Consider the following 22,337-nt stretch of genomic DNA (forward strand, 5'->3'; position numbering starts at 1 on the left):
ACTTTTTTGTTTCCTCCGTTTTCGGATAGGATTCCGGAACGGAACGCGAGCAACAATACCAAAGACGTGGGGCGTCTTTGTAAAGTTACAGACCTATAATCTACTTACGCCACCAACTTCGCCAGGATGCGATTATTCGTAGACTTTCAACAAGTAGCCTACCCTTCGCATCGGGTTTACTTTCCCTTCAACTATACAACACACCACGAATGCACGACCTGTTGAGCAATGGGGAATTGGAATAGTAACAATTTAATAACATTTTGCATATGCCGCGTATTTGTACAAACCTTTTGCTATTACAAAACATATTATTTGGTATGATTCAAAACTATAACGTTGAACCTCAGAATTCAGAAACTCCGTTCTCGTGGTGTCAATCGAATACTTCACCGATCGTATGAGTGACTCAACAGCATTACCTTATTCGTGTGCTTGAAATTAAATATTTCACGGTTCGAACCGATCATCATCATCATGAATCGACGTTTTAATTTTCAGTATACATTCAATCGCTAGCTTATAGTTCTTCTGGTTGCTCTGCGGAAGAGATAGTTCTTATTGATTCATCTTAATCATCATCATCATCATTTAATTAAAATTGTCATCAAATCAAAAACCACAAGATTGTGATGTAATGAAAAGATAGGACTGTGCCGAAACGACTTGGAGTAGTTTTCAATCAGACACCCACCTTGGCCTTAGTTGTGTCATGTTATTAAGATACCTGCACAATTCCACAAGGCACATTGATTTATGGTGTATAACTCATTTTTATAAATCCCACGTGCCCACCTTCCCATGTCCCAACGCTCCTTCGTATACTCCATTTGTACCTATTCGAATTTGTCAAGCACTATTTGGAATTAGAATGTTATCTTTGATTTGAGCTGAGGTATTACTCTAAGTCAGGCATATAGGTTATATTTTCGTCTAGCCCCCTTTGGGTGTGACAGTTACATACACTTTTCGCTGATTGTGTGGTGTATGTTGATGTCCAATTGACTGTACATGATGGCGGTGGGTTTTCTCAGTCATACTGCTACATCCAATATATTATATATATCTACTACGTGTGGATGATTTGCTACTCAATGGCGAGGACAGCTAATACTTGTAATTCAGTAATGAGCAGTGGAGTTGAAAATTCTAAAGTTTCTACTATTAATAACCTGCTATGGCGTACCATTCCTCCTTCAGGAATTCAGTTTATACCATAATAGTCATCGTAAAAGTAAAGAGTCGAGCAATCGCTATTTTACAAATAAATTGATAAGATATGTGAAATAATTGATCATCATTACTTCGATTTTTGTCGACTGTAATAGAATACGATTACAAGTTACAAATCACGATTACCCTATGTCTGATCTGCATGAGTAACGTCGAACTATATCACGGTTTGTTTTGGGATGTGTGGCGATATTTTGAAATCAAATTGGAACAGTGACGAAATCTTCATCCAAATTCATGATTTCTGTCAAATGCTGATTCCTACCAGCCATAAGTATTATGTGTAAATATATTAAATAAATTTCGGGGAGTTACTTATACATTGCCCTCATGATTGGGTTCGTGAAAAAATGTAAAAATATTATATGCCGAAGTCAAAGAAATTTGGGTCACGAAAATAAACGGGTTTCAATGGTCCCCAACCAAAGATGATTTCTTAACCATATATGAAGTATGCCTAACTCACTCAATGTGAGTAAAACGTCGAACATTGTCGCTATATGAAAATAAAGTTTTAGGCAGAGAATAATATAGACGAGTTACTTTAGAAAAGCGATCCTGTATTGCCATTTGCCACCCGCATGTCTTATCTGTAGGTGTACATATACTTGTGAATACATAGTGTTCCGGGCCAATATTACTATGACCGAATAATGTCAATGAAACTTTGAGCACGACAGCACTTGCTTGGCAAAGAGAGGCGATGGTTGACTTGCAACATTGCGATTGTAACAGAATTGCGTTTCAGGAAATAATGCCGCTATCTTCCTTGAATGCCAAGTGCCTGGACTCCATGGAATTTCAATTACAAAGTGAATAGTTGTTTGGCAACATTAGGGATCTTCATTGACCGTTACCTATCAATAGCAAAAACCAACGTTCGCATCCAACCTGATGCGGTAAGTTATACAATGAAGGCTATTGGAAGCTATCCAGAATCACGTAGCGGAAAATGGTGAACTGTGTGCCATTGTGCAAATGTAGGTAACTTCCATTAAGATTTTACAAGATATATCGCGTTGCGGTTGTGGCATCTGTGTTCCAGTATACGATTGCAGTGGTTAGCTGAACGGTTGCGCGGTCTACTGCGTCACAGCGGATTACGTACGATACCGCGGAGGTAGTTGTTTGATTATATATGTATCTATCATTCTATCCTCTAAACTGTTTCTACTATACAGAAATGGGTGGTAACTAGGGTTGCATCAGGGATATCTAGAACTAGTTAGAACTAGAACTAGTTCTAGATATCCCTGGGTTGCATTTAAAACAAATGGTGTTTGAAAATACTTTGTTTAAAGCCTGTTCTAAACAGCGTTTTAAAAAATGTCATTTCAGAAGAACAAAATTGTGTTTTTTTAAAGAATTGTATATTTGTGCCAAAATTTAAAACTAAAAACAATTTAAAACAAACATGTTATAAACATGGTCCTTGTTTAAAACATGTTTTTTTATTGTTTTCTTTTTTTATCAGTCATGACGCCACAAGTCTTTATTGGTGACGTCACAGTGACACAACATCGATAATTGAGAATTATAGTAAATATGGCTCCTTTGTCGAAAAATGTTTCCGACCTCTGTCTTAAACGGACCAAAAAATATGTTTGACCAGGTCTACATTGTAATGCAGGATTTTTACGATCGGCGGTCATCAGCATCATAACATCCATTCCGTACCAAGGATCTAAAATTACGTGCTATAACTGTTGACTCGACGACAATTTCGAGGGCTCCAACCATTCCATACCGTGTGCGCCGTCTATATCGCATAAAAATCGTCCGTATGCTCATATTACATGTTTTTTTAAAGTAGTTACCCAAGTAAGGCATAATTATACAACTTTTGAAAATAAAACACAAATTCGTTCTTTTTAAAATGGCGATGTTTTAAAACACTTCAAACATGCGGCCCGCGCAAGCATTTTCGATTTTCAAGTACTCGGCAATGGTCAACAGTCACATATCTTATTTATATTTGGGAACTTGAAATTCACTCCAAAACTGCTCCAAAAACCTCAAACTACTCATCATACACTAATATCGCAACATTATCATGCGGTGGAAGATCTGCAATTACGTCACATTATACCTGTTCATGGTGATAAAACATGACCCGTAGATGATTCGTGACTGACAAGTGTTATTTTGACTGGGGCGCGATCTTTCGTAGAATTACTCTAACTCGGACTGACTGGGTGATAAAATCGAGATGACTCATATGACATCATGACATGACATCATATCATCATGACATGACATCATATCAATTAGGGATGGTGTGAATCCTCAGAAAGGTTCAGGTTCGTGTGAACGCGAACCTTTTCGCAAGGTTCTGCGTGAACGCGAACGTGAACCTCATGACGTCACGTGACGTCATATTGCTAATTTCAACCCTTTATTTCAATTAAGTAATTGCATACATTAATGTATTGTACAATATATGTACTGTACAGTGTACACGATACCTATAGCGACGACTCGGGCCACATAATGGCACAGTGCTGAAGTACATATTGACGTTTTAAACGTCGTCAAATGTATCAAATGAGGCAATCAAATGATATAATAATCCCATAAAATCAAGATATTCCGTCGCTTTGCCAACAATTTCGTCGAGGACTTGCCAGAGAATATAAGCTTACGCCTTAACGGTCTCGGCCAGACCGACCAATGTATTCGGCGTCTGAGTATTGCTACATGGATATTGAGCAGAGTGTAAAACGGGTTTTTGCTACCGATATTACCACACTATCCAGTTATACAACAGTAGGCGACAACCCAATCGCACGGATTTGGGATTTGGTTTTCATGATACAGTTCAATCAAGATTGACCCGGTACGCTTGCTAGATTTTTACATCAGAAAACGATATCAATCTCATTGATTGGTTTATTAAGCATCATTCGCTGACTACATGCAGTGTATTTCGCTCTTGATGTTATGTGATTGCGGGTCAAGCTCACAGCAAAGAGCTTGATATTTCGAGCAAACTTTCGTAACGATGCAAGTAAAATTTTTGAGATTGTCACGGTGCATATACTCGTTTAGTGTTGATTGTTTATGCTGCCAGCGCCATGCATAGAGTGGCACGCAGTTGAAATGCAATAAATTTGAACCAAAGATGTTATAATGAAGTGAAAATTACAATATATGAAAAAGGTTCACAATGCAGAACCTAGTAAGGTTCTGTTGTGAACGCGAACCTCAAAATATCCGAGGTTCACACACAGAACGCGAACGTGAACCTCACGTTCACACCATCCCTAATATCAATCCTTGGTAAATTCTAAAACATTCTACCTATAATTGTGAATCATCAAATGTCTGCTAGCTGCTAAATTGTCAAGCGACAGTTTGCACGGTGTCGTGATGCATTTGCCCCTCTGCATTGTGTCTGTATCTCATCGTTTTGCCAAGTTATGCCAAGTTCAACAACAATTTTATTCAAATATTTAAAATGTGTTAATGTTCATGCCAGGCGAGAATATTACGATATTACGTCACATGTCATGTGTCATGTCACCAATTGCTTAACTACAAATGAGCTCATATATAATGGAGATAGAATTGTCATTTCAGAAGAACGGGGATTCGATTTTGAGCCTTAAGTACGCCACTGCGCACACGACGCACCACCACAACAGTGCCGATTCGACTACTAATTACGCCCAATTATCTGCAACGCGTGATGGCCAAGACGGGCGTGTATTTTAATTGACTTACGCGGAGCCGTGAGACTATAGCTCACGGAACCCCTAGTGTTCTGTGGAACACATGTTAACAACCAGTGCTTTAGAGCAGTGATTCTCAACCGCCGGTCCGTGACGACTTTCCTGCCGGTCCGCCAGGCATATTACAATTTTATACTTTAATTTCAAGATCCAATATGTTGAATGCTTTTCCATTGATAAAATAAATAAAACACCAACCAAACTTTAAAGAGATTAAACTTCGTGAGGGAGCATTAGGTCTGAAAATATGTTCGATTTGGCTTGAAGTTCAAACCGTGTCATTTGACGACATGCGAGCGACAACTACGAGCTGACTCGCTAAATCGCGCACCTTTTCACGATCATTCGTTTTCCATTTATTCATTTTGGGCACTATCGTAACTGCCGCACCCCAAACCCCCAATTGAAGGGGGCCGAGCTTGAACAGAAGGGTCGGGGGCAAAGTTATTTCGTGAATGAAAGAGTATTTTTGTTGAAACTTCATCCTACTTTTTTTCAAATTCTTTCCACGTTTCTGAGAAAAGATATTTTCCAGTGACGAAATAGCAATTTGGAATCGTGTACGTCTTTTAGTTTAGTACGCTTGGGTGATTTCAATTTCTATTCACTATACCACTATACCACTGCACCAAAGTAATTATTGCAACAGGCCAGCCTGAATATGTCTCATTCGTGCCCTAAATTGTCCAAGACGACACCTCACTCAGCTGTACCATACTATATGATAATTCTGAGAGAATGGAAATAATTATAGCAATGTGTACCTGATTACCAATATTATTGACCGATTCGATCATGAATTATAAAATATTTCAGCGCTTGGCGCGATTAGACTGTACAGACTTTCTGCCTACACTGAGTTGAACGAATGTGCTTGCAAGTAATGGTGAAATCATCCATCTAACTGTGAGGGGTAAGACCATCGTTTTCGGAGGGTTTGTCTGACGATGTGGCTTTTCGGCACTGATTTTGTGGATAGCCAAGTATAGCTGTTGCCAGGTATTTTCGTGTGGCGGATTTTATCCGTAGTAGCTAGAGTAGCCTGCGTTTGGTGGTAGTGGGCAACGAGCATTCAGCAAGGTGTCAGGAGGTACCGTAAAATCACATGGATTCCATCATGAAAATAAATAATTACGATCAAAACCCTCAAAATATCACTCTCTAGCACCATATACTTGCAAAAACGGCTGCATACTTTACATTTTGGGTTAATTCCAATTTCTGAAAGTCCACGGGTCCGCCAAATTTTTTTAAAATTTTTACCGGTCTGCAAGGGGGAAAAGGTTGAGAACCACTGCTTTAGAGAACAAACTCCAGACTTCGCTATTGTGTTGCAAAAGAGTTTTTTGAAGGTGAGATAGGGAATGAGACATTTTATCAGTATCGTGACGAGATAAGACCAGCACAATTGCTTGTTTGTTCTTGACTGAACTCATGTAGACGAGTAACCTTCTTCTCACCATCACCTCACCAAACGGGCGAATAGGACATTTGCAGTTCACTCCCAGCCACATTATATGTTTCTACATATTTTACTTTCGTAATGCTAAACTTCGTAACACCGCGATATCGGACTTGTGTAAGAAACGTATTAGCATTTTAAAAAACATACAGCGACGAACAATCATGTACTGCACGAATATAGCAGGCTGTAAATCATTAGCAAGACAAACTCTGTAAGCTAAATCATGAGCAGCAGCCAGTTCATTAGAATAACACAAAACCGAACGTAACGGTAACGATATTGAACTTAAGCGAGATATTGCAGGAACAAAGGTTAGTGTACCAGTTTTGTCTTATACGTATCGCCGTACAAAAACAATGCGAGTACAATCAGTACATCTCATCGCAATGTACAGTACAGAGCCACAGTTTGTAGCGGTCAAAGTTGGTCTCCAACTCAGTTTCAACTGAGCTGGTGTCCGAACTTGTCATGTCGCTGTAGTCGCAAATACACCGTTGCGTATCTTCGTTATGAAGGTGTCTTCTCCCAGCCCACTCGACTTCCTAGGTTACGCATCAGCGATCAGGACTCGGTGGCACCGATGAAGAAACCAGGTGGATTAGTGAATACAAATCACAGATAGAAAAGCTTTATTCTTTGTAATTCGAGATGTTAGTCAGCTTCGGAATCTGAAAATATGCATACATCAAGGATTAACGCTTGGCGGGAGCCTTAAATCCTAAAACGGGAGATTAGGGTCTGGCGTGGACCCAGGGCCGTAACGGCCGCACCCCAAACCCCCCAATTGGGGGGCCGAGCTCGAAGGGGGCCCAAAATTATTTCGTGAATTAACATAAATTATATACTATTTTTTGAAAATTGATGCAACTTTTTCAAAAATTTTTCGCGCTGCGCGCGATTTCAAGTTGCCAAATGTCTTGATTACTGGGTACTCTTCCCCCAAGAAAAGATACGCAAGATTTATAGAAGCGGGCATATCGGCGTTGGCCATTACCGCACCACGATGCACCAAGACATATAAAGTTTAATGCCAAGTAACATGCGACTCCAAAAAGTGTGCCAGAACGATCAGCAGCGAGTTAACCTTGGCCGAAAAGAACTGCCCTTATGCTGACCGAAAACGAGCAACGTGATAGGGGGTCGGTTTATCACCCCGTAGGAGCCCAAGACTCGAGTTTGTTTGGAGCCTGACGAAGTGCTGTTTCGTTCCTGTTAACGGGTGTCGGGTAGACACCCGGAGATGTTTAATTATTATTGAACGGACCTACCTTTTCAAACACACCTCACTCAGCTGTACCGGTAAATCAGAATACGCGAGCAGAGAGAGGATAAAAATTGATAGCAATATATATGCATTTCCCGATCATATTGACTGATTCAGTCATGAATTATCGAAATTTCTCGCGCTTCGCGCGTTTAGGCGAGAAAAGCTCACTAAACGGACACCCTATGCAGATGATGAGTAGCAGCCGTAAACAGCGTGGAGCCTGAGGGGGGTCTGGGGTTTATCACCCTATGGGGGGTCCAATACCAACGTTTTGGGGGGGCTGACGAAGTGCTGTTACGGCCCTGCGTGGACCCCATACATTACTATACGAAAGAATGCTTATTCTGTCGAAAATTGATACCTCCTGGGATGCATCAATACGAATCAAGCTCTTTGCACTTCCCGCATAACTCAATTTACAGCTTTTTACAGTCCATGCGAGCGAATTAAGACTGTTTTCAAAACTACTAACTTACTTGAGTAGATTTAAAGTCAGTCAATTCTACTTCTACTTAAAGTAGTTTAAAGGGGCTTATGGAATAAGTACCTCTACTCGTACTTGAGTATATTTTTTCTGCTCTACTTCTACTTGGGTAGCTTTCTTGACTACTTTGACCACCTCTGATAGATACTCAAATAGTAGTAGCGCCTTAAATTTCTACTAAATTGTAAGCAGAAATAGCAATTTCCGAAGCATGTCAAGACTACTTTGATTGAAAGTAGAAAAGGAAATGTATGTAAACTAATCCGGAAAGAATATAGTTTAAAAATAGATATGGTTGAAGGGTCGCAAAATTATAGTAGTTATCGGATGCGGCTGCCTTTCGAAGTTGAAAAATGTATTTTCACGGCTGATCCAAAATGAGCCATTACAAAACATATAGGTACAATATATGTTTCACAATTCAGGGTGTAAAATGTAAGCAATTTTGCCTGAACACTTCTCAAGTATAGCGTAAGTATATTCTCAAAACAGAATCACTTGAGTACTCCGAAAAAGTAGTACTCGGTCTCGGTTACTCGTCACCTTTGAGTATATACGTACGTATGAATGATTGTGTATATGTATTGTATAATTGTAAATACATGTACATTGTACAGTGCACTTACAATACGCTACGAATCTTCCCGACAGCAATTCACGCATGGAGTTATGTTTCCGCAACATGCTCCAACACTCGAACACGAACAACAGAAGCTGAAATAAAAAGAGTCTTATGTATAATATACTGTGACGATATGTATTATGAATTTGTGAAATATATAACGCGTAACGTAAATGCTCGGTAACTTGTGTAAACCGAAAATGTCTGTCGTGCATATTCTGCATCGTATGTTCATTGTTCATACATGTCACGTGATCAAGCGGAGGGGGGGGTGAATAAAATAATATACTATACATCAAATGAATTTACAAGTCGCCCAGTCGACTGGAAACGTTTTAGATATACCGTCGTACTGACTATAATAATCCGCGTAAGCGCTCTCTTAGCGAAAAGACTTCGTATTCGCACCAGATGGGCCGAAAAGGGTGGTAGGCTACACGAAGACAAAACTTAACTCAGAATTATATTGCGGTCATAAATCCTTCGTGCCTACTTGCATGGATAATTTGGATTGAAATGTTGTACTCTATTTATACCGCGGTATAGTCTGGGGCAGTGATTCCCAACCGCGGCCCCCAAAATATAGTAAGAAATCGATTTATGACAAAAAAAAAAAAAAACTTGTATTTATAAAATACTCTTGCTTGGCTTAGCCTCTGTAGTTTTTAATTATTATAGAATTGCAGGAAAGTTGTGAGTAGACTGCTAACATTACGTCACTGCTGTTTCAATGCAGTGTGCCCTAACTTTCCAGTTGAACGAGCAGTAGCTATAGATTAGTGTTGCCATACGTCCGGAATTTCCCGGACATGTCCGGAATTTCACTGTTAAAATTGCGTCCGGGAGGAATTTCTAAAATATGCCAAAATGTCCGGAATTCTGAAGTAAGCTCATAATTTTTTCCTAAATTAACGTAATATTATTTTTGGGCAGATTTATGCTATATGAAATCTTTCTTCGCGCTGAGCGCGATTTAGTATCACATGTATTGGTTTTAATATGGGAACACCACCTTCGCATAAACTGCGATCAAAATATATAAAAATGACATTCATTTACAGAAGTAAGTCTAATTGTAATCGCAATTACAAGATAACGGTATATTCTTAGTGTCGGTTTAGGCCGTTTGGATGCTTTATTCGAAGAAAGTGGTTCTAAACCCATGTGGGTAGTTTGCCTGTATTCTGGGGTTCTGGGGTTCGCGAAGATGTTGAACGTAATCAGCTTCAAAAATAGGCCGTGAATAAGTCTGGGCAAGTGTGCCGACCTTTAATTAGTAATCACTAATCAGCTTATCAAATTTTGAGCTGGCCACGGAACATTTTCAAATCGGAAATGGAGTCGCGACCATAAAAGGTTGGAAACCACCGGATGTGCGGTGTTTAGATAGCTCAGTGGTGCAGTGCGCACCGGCATTAGACTGATCAATAATCTGGTATCACATGAACGGTGTACACAGTTACCCGCCTTGTATTTTCGAAGTCATCATCCACCACCAGCTCTACCGCTAACTTTGATCATGTGGGCGTAGAGAGGATCAAATTATGTAGTAATATACTGAAGAACCAACATTATTGACGTAATTCATTCAAATCATTTAACAACCGGATGCATATAGAAACCAGATGCATAAAGTAACCACCCAGAAGTTGCATCGATTACCCTACGACGGGCCCAAGATCAGTGTTTATTCGGGCATGAGGGGACTGAAAAATGTGACTTTGGCCCTGGTTATAACTTACAACACAAAATCACATACTCCTAAACCGGATCGTGACCGCCTCTAGCCGATAGACAAAGCTTTGCTGGTATGACGTCATATTGTTCGTGTGCTCATACCTCCTTTTGAAATCCGCTAGTGGGCGCTAAAGAACGTCCGGAATTTGTGTTACAAAAATATGGTAACCCTACTATAGATATATATAGGTATTGATAACTTTCAAAACCGGAGGAAAATCCTGAAAAAATGGTAATTTTTTCCCACTTCGTGGTCGCTTGACCAAAAAAGAAAAATAGGCTCAACTCCCGGAAATACAGTTTTTTTCATATCAACAGGTGGTCGACTGAAAAAAGGTCAACTTTATAGCCCAGCTCCCGAAATAGCCGCCGAAGCGTTCCTACAGTGCTGACTTAATGTATATCAGTCGAATTTGGCCCTATATTCAATCAAAAATATCATAAAAAAAGACAAAATCTCAAAAAAAAGAGAACATTTGGGCGTCCTCCGAGGACACTTTCAAAAAAATCAAAAAAGGGGACAAATCCTCCTAAAAGAGGACGTATGGTAACCCTATGATAACTAGATGTGCAACACGTGACTCACGGTTGAATACACCGAGATGCGTACTGCTTAGCCGGCTAAAAGCAGCATAATTGGTAGTCCTATAGCCAGGGCCGTAACTGCCGCACCCCAAGCCCCCCAATTGAGGCGGGCCGAGCTCGAAGGGGGCCCCAAATTATTTCTTGAATTAGCATCATTATAGAGTATTTTTTGAAAATTTTCGCGCTGGGCGCGAATTAGATTCGCCACATATCTTGGTTATTGGGTAGGCTACTCTTCGCCTTAAACAAATTAGGCAAGATTTATAGAAATAGGCATATCGGCGTTGGCCATTACCGCACCACAACGCACCAAGACATATAAAGTTTTAGGTCATGTAACATGCGACTCCAAGAAGTGTGCCAGAACGATCGGCAGCGAGAAAACCTTTGCCGTAAAGGAATGCTTTTATGCTGACCAAAAACTTCGTTTTATATACAAAATACATATAGGTTTAATTGTCCATATAGGCACCTAAATGACTGGCGCCGAATGTTCCTGTCTTGGCAATCTCAACCTCACAAGACAAAGACCATCCCGCACGAAAAAAAAATTATATGCCAGTGAAGAAATACCAATCTGAAATCGTGTGATCTTTCAGTTTAGTAGGTTTGGGCAATTCTACATTTTTTGATATAGCAGACAGGGGGTCACGAAATAACATCATGTAAAGAAGTCATACCAAGGGGTCCGCCCGCCCGAAGATGTTCAATTTTACGGGGTCTACAGTTTCAAAGACACCTCTCACTCAGCTCTACCGGTAAATCTGATTACGTGAGCAGAGAGGACGACAACCATGCAATTCCCGATCTTATTCACCGATTTTCTAATGAATTATAGAAATATTCGTGCCTCGCGCAGGCTCACTAAACAATACAACTTTAATTTCGTGGCAAAAGCGAAAAACGTGATGCCGGGTCAGTTTTCACCCTATTGGAGCCCTGGGGGCTGACGAAGTGCTGTTACATTCCTGCCAACGGGTATACCCCCGGAGATGTTTAATTATTATTGAGGGGGCCTATACCTTTTCAAACACACTACACTCAGCTCTACCGGTAAATCATAATACGTGAACAGTCACAGGATGAAAATTGATAGCAATATATGCAATTTCCGATCATCTTGACCGATTCAGTCATGAAGTAAAGAAATTTCTCGCGCTTCGCGCGTTCACGCGAGAAAAGCTGATTCACTCAATGGACACCCAATGCAGCAAATAAGTAGCGGTAAACAGTGTACAGTTTTGAAATCTCGCCAGGGCAATAAAACTACTCCGAAATAGCCATCAACGGTCGATTGTTCTGAACAATGGGAGCGCGGCAACACAATGACCATAACAATCGCTAATGGCGTCGAGCGATTGATCGGAACAATGCCAATTTTCATATTTTGATGACTATTTGTGCCCGTTTCATTGCCCTAGTATTCGTGCGGCCCCGACCGTACTCCAAAATTTTAAATTTGGTCCTCACACCGAAAAAGGTTGGGAACCACTGGTCTGGGGTATAGGCTCAGGTTTCGTGTGCCATGGTCTGTATATTCACACCCGCATATCAGGGTGTTACACTGGTGGCCTATAGAAGCGGGCCTTGCTAAAAGTCGGCAGATACGGAATCATAATAAATAATATTGGCCCTTGCGTAAATGACCATGACCATGACCATATGACCATATTAGTAGAAAAATACAATGAATACCACAAACAACAATAACAGTCATCAAACTATAATAATGCTATTTGAGGAGCTTTTTGGAAGTACAGAACTTCAATATACTATTCAATGATAATGTTATGGCTACAGAAGAAGTTCGTGTACCATCTAAAAATAGTACATCGAGCTTAACCGCTCTCTTAGCTCCGATTATTCTCAACTTAATTTATGTGACGTCATATATTGTGATACTATTGTTGATATAGAACGTTCTTTCCAATTCCCTAAAACAGTGGTTCTCAAACTGGGGGATTCCAATTCCCCCCCCCCCCACCGCCTTGGGGCGTGGAAGCATCTGAAGAGGGCCGAAGCTGCGATCAACTTGAAACATTTTTCGCGCTATGCGCGATTTCCCTCCAATTCATTCTTATTGCTCCATATATAGTCCGAGTTTAATATTTTAGAATTATCTCATCAACAGTCATAACCTTCCATGCCATCAAACTATACATTGTGCGTGCTAGCATTATGGTTGCATTTTGTGACATGACGATAAGGGGGGCGCGAAATTTTTCACTATCATAAAGGGCGGCGTGTCTAAAAAGTTTGAGAACCACTGCTCTACCAGTTGCTGACGATTACCCCTGGCGAGTGTCATCCGAAAATATTCGGGTTCAATTCAATATGAATATACTATTCAATAGAATATTGAAGTTCTGTACCTCCAAGAAGCTCCTCTAATAATGCTATATAAGGAAATAGGTTTACAAGAAAATTCTAACCCGTTTTTCCTTATGAGAATGACGGCCAAGACGATTATTAACCATATCGCGATGGCAAGCAGAACGCCAAGTACGATAGTCGCTGTGTAATAACGGCAATCAACGCAGCAAGGCTGTCCTGCCATTGTATCATTCCGTGGAAGCGTGACTGTGGTGGCGGTGAAAGATATTGTTGGAATATTGGTTGAAGGAGATGATGTGGTTTCGGGTGTTGTAGTCGATGTAGTACCAGTCGTGGAGTCGGATGTGGTTGATTGTATATTTTTGGTTGTGGCCGTGGTGGTCGTGAAAGAGGTTGCCGGGTTACTGGGTGAGGAAGGTGACGTGCTTCCGGTTGCAGGTGGCTCAGTCATAACAGACGATGTGGTGCCAGGCGTAGACGATGAGACATCGGTCGTGGACGGGGGTGAGGTGGTACTAACCGGCGTGGTGACTGTTGTAGTTGTAGACGTATCATTGTAAACTGTAAATGAATTAGATAACGGAGTAAATACAAGTCTAAATTCAGAGGTGGTCAAAGTAGTCAGCGTCACTACTCAAGTAAAAGTAGAAATATCGCCGTACATTTGCACTCTATTACAAGTAGAAGTAACAACGTTAAAGACACGCCAATAATCTTTCAAGTTGGAGAAGAAAATGAAGGCCTTAAAAGTATTGAAGTGAGTAGTTGCAAGGAGTAAACTTGGTCGATGGGTCGAAATCATTTGGAAGTTGATCGGAGGTGGCCACTTTTAAAATTGCAGGGTGCATCTCCGCAACTAAAGATCGGAAAATGACAAATGTCACTATCTCTATAGAAATATTAGGTACATATTTTTTAAATGATGCAAGCACACATCAAAACTACTTTTCACTTTACAGAAATGCAAATTATAAAAAGTAAAAAGTTTTTCCTAGAACGGTGATAAGTATATGTGTGAGTAGTCTAAAAACGTAATCATGTGAGTAAGTAGCACAAATGGGGAAAACCTACTTCGGTTACTTGGAAGAAGTAAAAGTAATTCGTTACACAGTCATGTCTGGCTGTTGATGGTCTTCTAATTCCAAAAAATGTTTTGAAAATCGATATCATGCTTTAAAATTCTCATTCTTGTCATCGAGAAACACCGTGATTCATTGGACCATCTTTAAATTATGTGCTACCCCGAAAAGGCCTTAATTGCTACTGAATTGAAAGTTTGGCAGTCTAAAATGTACTAAAATACCAATACTTCCTACGTCACAATGCCTATTATTTAATGCAGAGTAGCAAGTTCGACGACAACATAACTAGAGGACCAAACGACTACATACCAATCTATGTTTCTGTTCGGAAATTAAATCCGGGCCACACAAACCTGTGGTATAGTCAAACCAAAATCCTTTGACGAAGTCCGTGTTATCGACGGTGTAGTAGTCCATGTACAACGATGTATAGTTAAAGATAACTGTCTCTCCAATTGTTTTGTTAAAGCTCGGAATATCACTTTCGTTATAGTGAAATTGGACCACGTTGGAATCCAAATCATCAGAAATCATTGTCCATTCTCTGTGTTGAAAAAGATGCGTGATTTTTCAAATGCTAACTATATACTCACACGGAGGGCTAACATGGTAGTCGTACCATATTAATCACAGAGTGAAACGACTTTATGGTGCAGTAGTGGAAATCAAATCATCGGCATAAACGCATTATGGTTGATCCTGATGCATTACATGCTAGGTCAATCCTCATTCGGTGCAAATGCCAAGAAATGCGACTACGGGAGTACAAAATTAATGATCATCATTTGTCTGTCAGGCAAATGGCGGACTATGAAAAACCATTAAGTTGGCATGGTAATGGCCCGAGCATTATCACACAGTAAAATATGACTAAATACATAGCGACAATAATATTCGGGTAAATATCATAAGAATAATTCGTCAGTATCATATACAATACACGGGTTGAACAGATCTAGTAGCATGAATATATGTAATATATTATGGAAGGGTTTTCGAGCCTGTGGAACATGGCCGCCTATGAAATAGTACCACTATTATTAATATTAGTGGAAAAGATAGTAACGCTTTCCCAGCTGCGTCACGGACTTGAAGATGGCGGCGTTGTACGAAATTATACAAAATATTTTCAAGCTTCTGCCAGGTAAAGAACACCACTTTTTCGAGTGTTGTAGATACGGGGCAGTGGAACTGTGACAAATGCATCGGGGGAAGAGGGTCTAGCCAAGTGGTTCCCAACCTTTTTCGACTCATCACCCCCTTATCAAGCTGGACACAAACTTTCGCCCCCTCCATATTTACGGATCCGAAAAAAGACTTATAAACGGGACATTTATTCACCTATCTAATACGATCGCATGTGAATTGACTAAAAAAGGCCGAAACTTTCTGTTGCGTTGGCCTTTGTTGCAAACAACTTTCTCGTCATGTATGCAGAATAAGCCGTCTTCACGTGTATTTTCTCGCCGTCTTAATTAAAAGTATCTCACTGGACGTTCTAACATTTTCACCCGTCCCCCCTATAGCCGCCTTTGGTATTGTTGTCCCATTGTTTCTCAGAATCGCTCGCTATAGGGAGCGATATCGCCCACGTTTTAAACCACTGGCTATAGCTTCTTCGAAAATGTTTAGGCGCAGGGGTGTCAAACTCAAATTGCGTCGCTGGCCGGATTCACAACTCATTCCCAAAAGTGCTACCTGAGGCCCTTCATATTCGCTGGAATACTTTAGTATCAAGCATTATACATAGTAGTATCTATAACATTATATCATATCGCGGATCAAAAGGGTTCTATTCTAGCAATACCTTTATTCTCGAACAATGGAATTGACAAAAATGCGATGATTGTTTGGTCTAGTACAGATATGGACCGCTAAAACAGTGGCGCTAACGACGATATAAGTTGGCATATTTACATGTTTCCTTTTTAGTCGTAATCTTGTTGTGTGGAGTACAAGAGATTTAACTGTAAACGCGGATGTTGGAATTCGTTTATTATTATCAAATCGCGATTCGGGTTTCTCTGGAAACCGGCACCTTTTGAGCCAGATGTTATACAGCAGTGCGATAACAGATATTTGAATTTTATTCTTGAGTAACATATTTCCATGTAACCTGCATATAACGGTACGTATCGACGTTTTCGCTTCTGTGAATATCTGTTTTTCGTACATTTTTACATAGAAATCTGAACGTAGTGTGCATATTTTGGCTTTCTCGAAATTGGGTGTCGATGTTATCGACTTGTTGCTAATGGTAACGAGAGTGAAACCGCAACACCGCAGTCGGGTGGTTATAATGTGACCTATGATCAGCATGCTCGACATTTGCAGTCTTGGAAGTTTTTCTAACAAACATCTCAACATTTGTTTCAAATGTGCTGGGTAATACAAGCAAGAATTGCTTCGCGGGCCGTATGTTTCACACCCCTGGTTTAGGGTCTCTGAGCAATAAAGGTATAGAGATACTGTCTTAAAGAGCAACAACAACAAGTCCCCGTCTTTAGTATATATATTGTATTCTCACCTGTTAGCTATTTTCAATGGGCCATGCGTATCTAGACGATCCCCAATGTACAATCGGTTTCTTGCAGTGATATTGAAGTCGACGATAGTGAAATTATAACCTGTTTTGCATATTTTCGACAAATTAGCACTTTGCAGGTATAAAGGTAAAACATATTTGTCTTTTTATATATCTTATTTATTTCTTCGGGCGCTTTTGAAATCCTTGTACTAATCCAGTCTGTCCAAGTCCTGCGTGCGGACGAATAACCATGGGTACGGGTAGAGAGGTGTAATGACAACTACCTTTTTCGACATTCGCAGATATTGCGGGTAAATTTGGTCTTATTATTGATTATGTTCAAAAATATTTACTCTCAGAATTATAATGGATCCACGGAACAAATATAGATTCATGGCAATTGTGAACATCCTTCCGTTACACATCGACTTTGTAAATGCTTTCAGATTGACATATCTCGTTATCACAAAACCAAACAGTCCGATGTCCGCGGACCACGCTGAGCAACGTGGATAGAGTTCCTCTGAAGTGGGACGGTCTACGGCTAATAAATGGAAAGTTTTGTGAATTTTGTTCAAACGATCGCTTTACAAGCAAATGCAATAATTTACACCCGCACTCACCAATCACTTCTGTGCCGGGAACGTGTAGATCAACCAATTTGTACCCGGCTGGCAGTTCATTGGGGTACTTGTTTGAATTACCGTAACACGGGGATCTTATCGTGCCGGTAGGACGAGTCCTATGCAATATCTCCCACTTGTGATGCGGTCGCTCTGTCTGGCACGAGAACTCGTCTGGAAGGTGAAGTTGCGTTTAAAATAGGGCATATTGCGAAGCATACGCGTGTCTCAAATCAAACCGTTTTTAATAATTTCTATTTTTTAAGATTACATTCACGTATAATATATTATATGTATGTATAAATTTAAGAAAATTTTAATTCGAAACTCTGTTCAAAAAACCTGCTATTTAAAGCGTGTTCGATATTGACTTACCGTCGTCAAAAAACTCTGTTTGTGTTTCTGAATTAACACCAAACTGACCAGCAATGATACATACCAACAGAACTATAACTCGCGACATTCTGAAGCTCGTATACTTTAACTGGTGGCAACTTGTATATGATTCTAAACAGGCGGATAGCTTGTAATCTTGTTCACACTGATGATGAGAATTGCCATTATATATTCATATATATATTATATTTTAAATTTAAGAATGCACAAGCGACAGTCGAAAAGGATATGTGATCTATTGACCGAATTATATATCAACGCTCCTACCACGAACATCCATAACGCAAGATTCACTTCAGATATATTCCTAATCCAGCACGTATATATACATGAGTCAACTTGGATATGCTATACGTAGAGTATTATAACATTGCACACATTTGGGATTATATAAATATGTTGATGAAACCTAGTAACACTTTTTCAGTCGATACCAAATCTGAGACACCAACGAGGCTATATAGAGTTATATTGACAATAGAGAAGTGTCGTAGCAAATTCGCATCATTTTATACGTTTTGGTGGAATTTCTCAATTTCGCAATCAATAGCAATATGATAAGGCAGAACGGAGTTTCGATGAAAAAAGAGTCGCAGCATAAGCATACTTGCATATCTTTTGGTTTCGCTATGTATGCTGACGGAATGGTATATAGTTAGGTGTATATACTATCGATAGAGAGAAAATTCTATTTATCATTCTTCCACAATGCCTATTAACCACGGAATCTGGTAAAGTAACAAATTTATATTTTATTTGCTCCTAAAAGATGAAGTTTATTTTAGACATATTCTTATATCACCGGCGTATAAATTGAGGGTCATTCAAAATAAGCAAATATACCAAGTACCACTTTTGAATATGCTTGATTTGGTAATGAAGCACGTGAACCAATTTCTTGGACTAAAATTAAGTGAATCAATGGTAACGAAGTTAATAAGTAAACAAAATTGGCAAATTTCTACCCTCGCTGTGGTTAATCAAGCTTATCTCAGAAATATACTTTAATACAGCGCTTGACAATTTTTTAAAGCTGGCATAATGAACTAATTTCCTTGAAGTAGCAATTGCAACTCCATCGAGCCTATATACACCGAAGTAATGCAAATTTAAGACACTGGGTGACTGGATATAGTGTCATAGCGTGGTTCTTCACTGCAACATAGTGTATATAATGGTATGGGTCGGCGATTCTATTTATTGTTATCCGCGCAAAGTTACGTAATATAAGCTATATACTATGGTGTGATGGACAGATAGGAGGATTTCGAAACAACCAGGTACGGTCTCTCAATCTACATCCAATATACGGCCTAATCCCTGATTGAACAGTGTACGACCTTCTTTCTTTATAGCTGCTTTTCGTTGCTTTCTTGCATATTCGCCGGATATTTCTCTGGTCTTTTCGCTGTGATGAAAGAACGGCAACGTATGGGGTCATGAGCCTAAAGATAAGCCTCCGACACTTAGAAGCTTCCTAAGTCTCGAATCGGGGTCCCTCGCGTCGATGGTCGTGAATTTACCAACTGAGTCAACCCTTCCACGTAAGCAAAAGCCAATAAAATCGATTTACGTTGTAATTGTTCATTAAACTTTACGTTTACGAAATTTATCTTCAAGTTTGATCGATATTACATTAGATTGATTCATAGACGATCATATTTGCTCAATATGCCCTGTAACCTATTTGCAATAAGACAGTATAGCGTAATGGCTACTACCATTTTGAGGTGGTGATAGTTTTAGCTGAGAAGTGTACTGTGGAAGTCGATAGTACAACTCGTTCCCCGCAGTAATGAGGCAATGAGTATATTTACATTAGTCCATGTTTGATCAGAAATGTTCCAATTGAAATTTTTGACTTGAATTTCATCAGCACGTTGTACGGGTGAAGATCATCTTACAGTCGGTGGATGGAATGACTCATTCATTAATATTCGTTTATTATTATTTTTATCGATTAAAAACACCGCAAGATTGTGATGCAATGAAAGGAAAACAAGGGAGTGATACAGGGGTTCATTTAAATTGCATTCGGTAACGTACAGTCGAATATGTCGATAATATTTAATTTCTATGGGTACTATTTTAGAAAATAGAAACTCATCGCCGCCGCCACCAGAACTTGATCGATGGAACGCGAAAAACAAATAATGATCCCTGTTTCACTACGAACGAAACCAAAAGTTTAGACGGGACCATGGGTTGCGCACATAACTTGTGGTCAACGTGACATGCGTCGCATAGTTGTACCTCGACGCACGAAATCGCCCTCTACAGTATTACAACACAACCAGTAGACCAAAACGTTCCAGTACGTTCGTCTTACGATTACCTTTATTGCAACGGAACAATTAAAACGCATCAGGAACCGAGGCCAGAAGTCGCACTAATGCCATAAACCACAGCCTTTCTCTATATACTTGAATTGTTATAGAATAATGCCAGGTGGTTGTGTAAAAGACCCTGACTTATCACATGCTGTTAACCTTCTTTGCGGCAACGCGTATGAATAATTTACATCGATGTTCGATTAGCTATTTTAGTCATTATTACTGCATTTCGCTATTGTCTTGTCGAAGGAAACGATAGACGCAGGGGTGGGCAAACTTCTGAGCTCGCGGGCCGCATTCAACATCTGAATCCATTCGCGGGCCGCACTATATAAAATTGGGATTAGAAACCAAATTGCAATATTGGTATTTGATTATATAATGAGGACAGGGAGATAATATATGTGCCAAACATCGCCTATGATGATATCGTACACGCGTCAGAAACATAGTGGCGAGATGTCAGAGGCTGGTCGACCTGAATAACCAATTTGTCAAAACTTTCGAGATGAAAGTCGGTTGTCCCGATTCATAGAACAGGATTTAAATAGAAATCTTTGGGCACTGAGCAGCGATCTGTTCATAGATTTACTAATTCCAATTTTAGTTCAGTTTCAGGACACACAATGCTAACAGCATCATACGCATCTTCAAACACGCTTCTACTATGTGTAGATAAAATATGAATACCCCAATTCTACGCATATAACAAATCTACCTAAGACACGCGCTAATCGTTTTTTCTTCATAAGCAATTCACTGAAATATTTAAAACTTGAGTGGCCAATCTGAAATCACACTCGTGAATCGAATTATGTCAATCTCCTATAGAATTTCTGTGATGTTTAGCAGTTGAAACCTTTCAAACTGCGTGGGCCTTGATATCGGGCTGTCGCGCCACAAATTAAACATAAACAATAATATAGGAAGTATTTTACCTTAGAATAGTGGTTCTCAAACTTCTTAAGACATGCCCCCTTATGATGGTGAAAGATTTGGCGCCCCCGTTATCGTCTTATCACAAAACGCAACCAGGATGCCAGCAAACCTAACGAATAGTTTGGTGGCATGGAAAGTTTCGAATGGGGATAATAGTAGTAATATGTTTGGGCGATCGACGCCCATTCGCGATTTATAAAGAACAAACAAACATTATCAAGATAATAAACAGTGTAAGAATTAGCTCATTCTCAATTTTGCAGCAATACTTTTATGACCTTGTGTGCGGCAATAAAAAAAGGGGGAATAATTAACGATAGAGAGAAAACGAATCTGGATTGACCTTTGTACTCAGACTGGAGTACTTCTACTTGTACTTTTCCACTCGCCTCCTGATTATAATACATTGTAATTTTACTGTATTTTTCCACGATTCACAGCTGACTTCGGTCGTACACGACGGTGATCATAGTTGCCTGCCCTGACCTGTTGTTCCGTGGTCCAATTTAGTGGCTTGGGAACAATAACCCGTAAAACTGGTTGACTTGTTGTTCCGCGGTTGATTCATTTTCGTGTACGGTGGGTCATAGGAATAATTGCCGGTCGTGACGTCAGTATAGTTTTCTTCCGATCCATGAGATCCTGGTGCGTGTTTTAGGTGTCTATACGTTCGGCTGTGTATAGTGACGCATGTAGTCTGTTCCATACTGTCGTACTTGCTCTTGCTTTGTTGTCGACTTAAATAGTAAGGAGAAATGTTCTGGTTATAAATATGTGTGTCATTTTGAGTCATATCGAGAACCAGAATGTCGTGTATTAGAAATAGGTATCAGGCGCCCCCGACATAGATTAACTTGAATAAAGTACCATTTAGAATATAATAAGTAATTAAAGAAATAGCTCATTCTCAATTTGACTCGCATCAACGTGTTAATTTCCGATATTGTAGTAATTGGTGCAAGCAAAAACTGCTGTTCCA

The 22,337-nt window shown here is 39.8% G+C and overlaps 1 protein-coding gene across 1 annotated transcript; it reads right to left on the reverse strand.

Annotated features, from left to right (window-relative positions):
- Window positions 1-6,475: 6,475 nt before the first annotated feature.
- On the reverse strand, window positions 6,476-19,415 carry LOC145454269 (uncharacterized). Its single transcript, XM_080332268.1, has 7 exons — window positions 18,066-19,415; window positions 17,691-17,864; window positions 17,068-17,167; window positions 14,894-15,084; window positions 13,557-14,019; window positions 8,807-8,894; window positions 6,476-7,097 (listed from the first exon to the last, which is right to left on the reverse strand). The coding sequence occupies exons 1-6, from the start codon at window positions 18,151-18,153 to the stop codon at window positions 8,813-8,815; spliced, it is 1,098 nt and encodes a 365-aa protein (XP_080188394.1). The 5' UTR covers window positions 18,154-19,415; the 3' UTR covers window positions 6,476-7,097; window positions 8,807-8,812.
- Between the last annotated feature and the right edge of the window lie 2,922 nt (window positions 19,416-22,337).

The sequence above is a fragment of the Botryllus schlosseri genome, chromosome 13 (assembly GCF_051294905.1).
Source record: "Botryllus schlosseri isolate E-star chromosome 13, Bs_hap1, whole genome shotgun sequence".
NCBI lineage: Eukaryota > Metazoa > Chordata > Ascidiacea > Stolidobranchia > Styelidae > Botryllus > Botryllus schlosseri.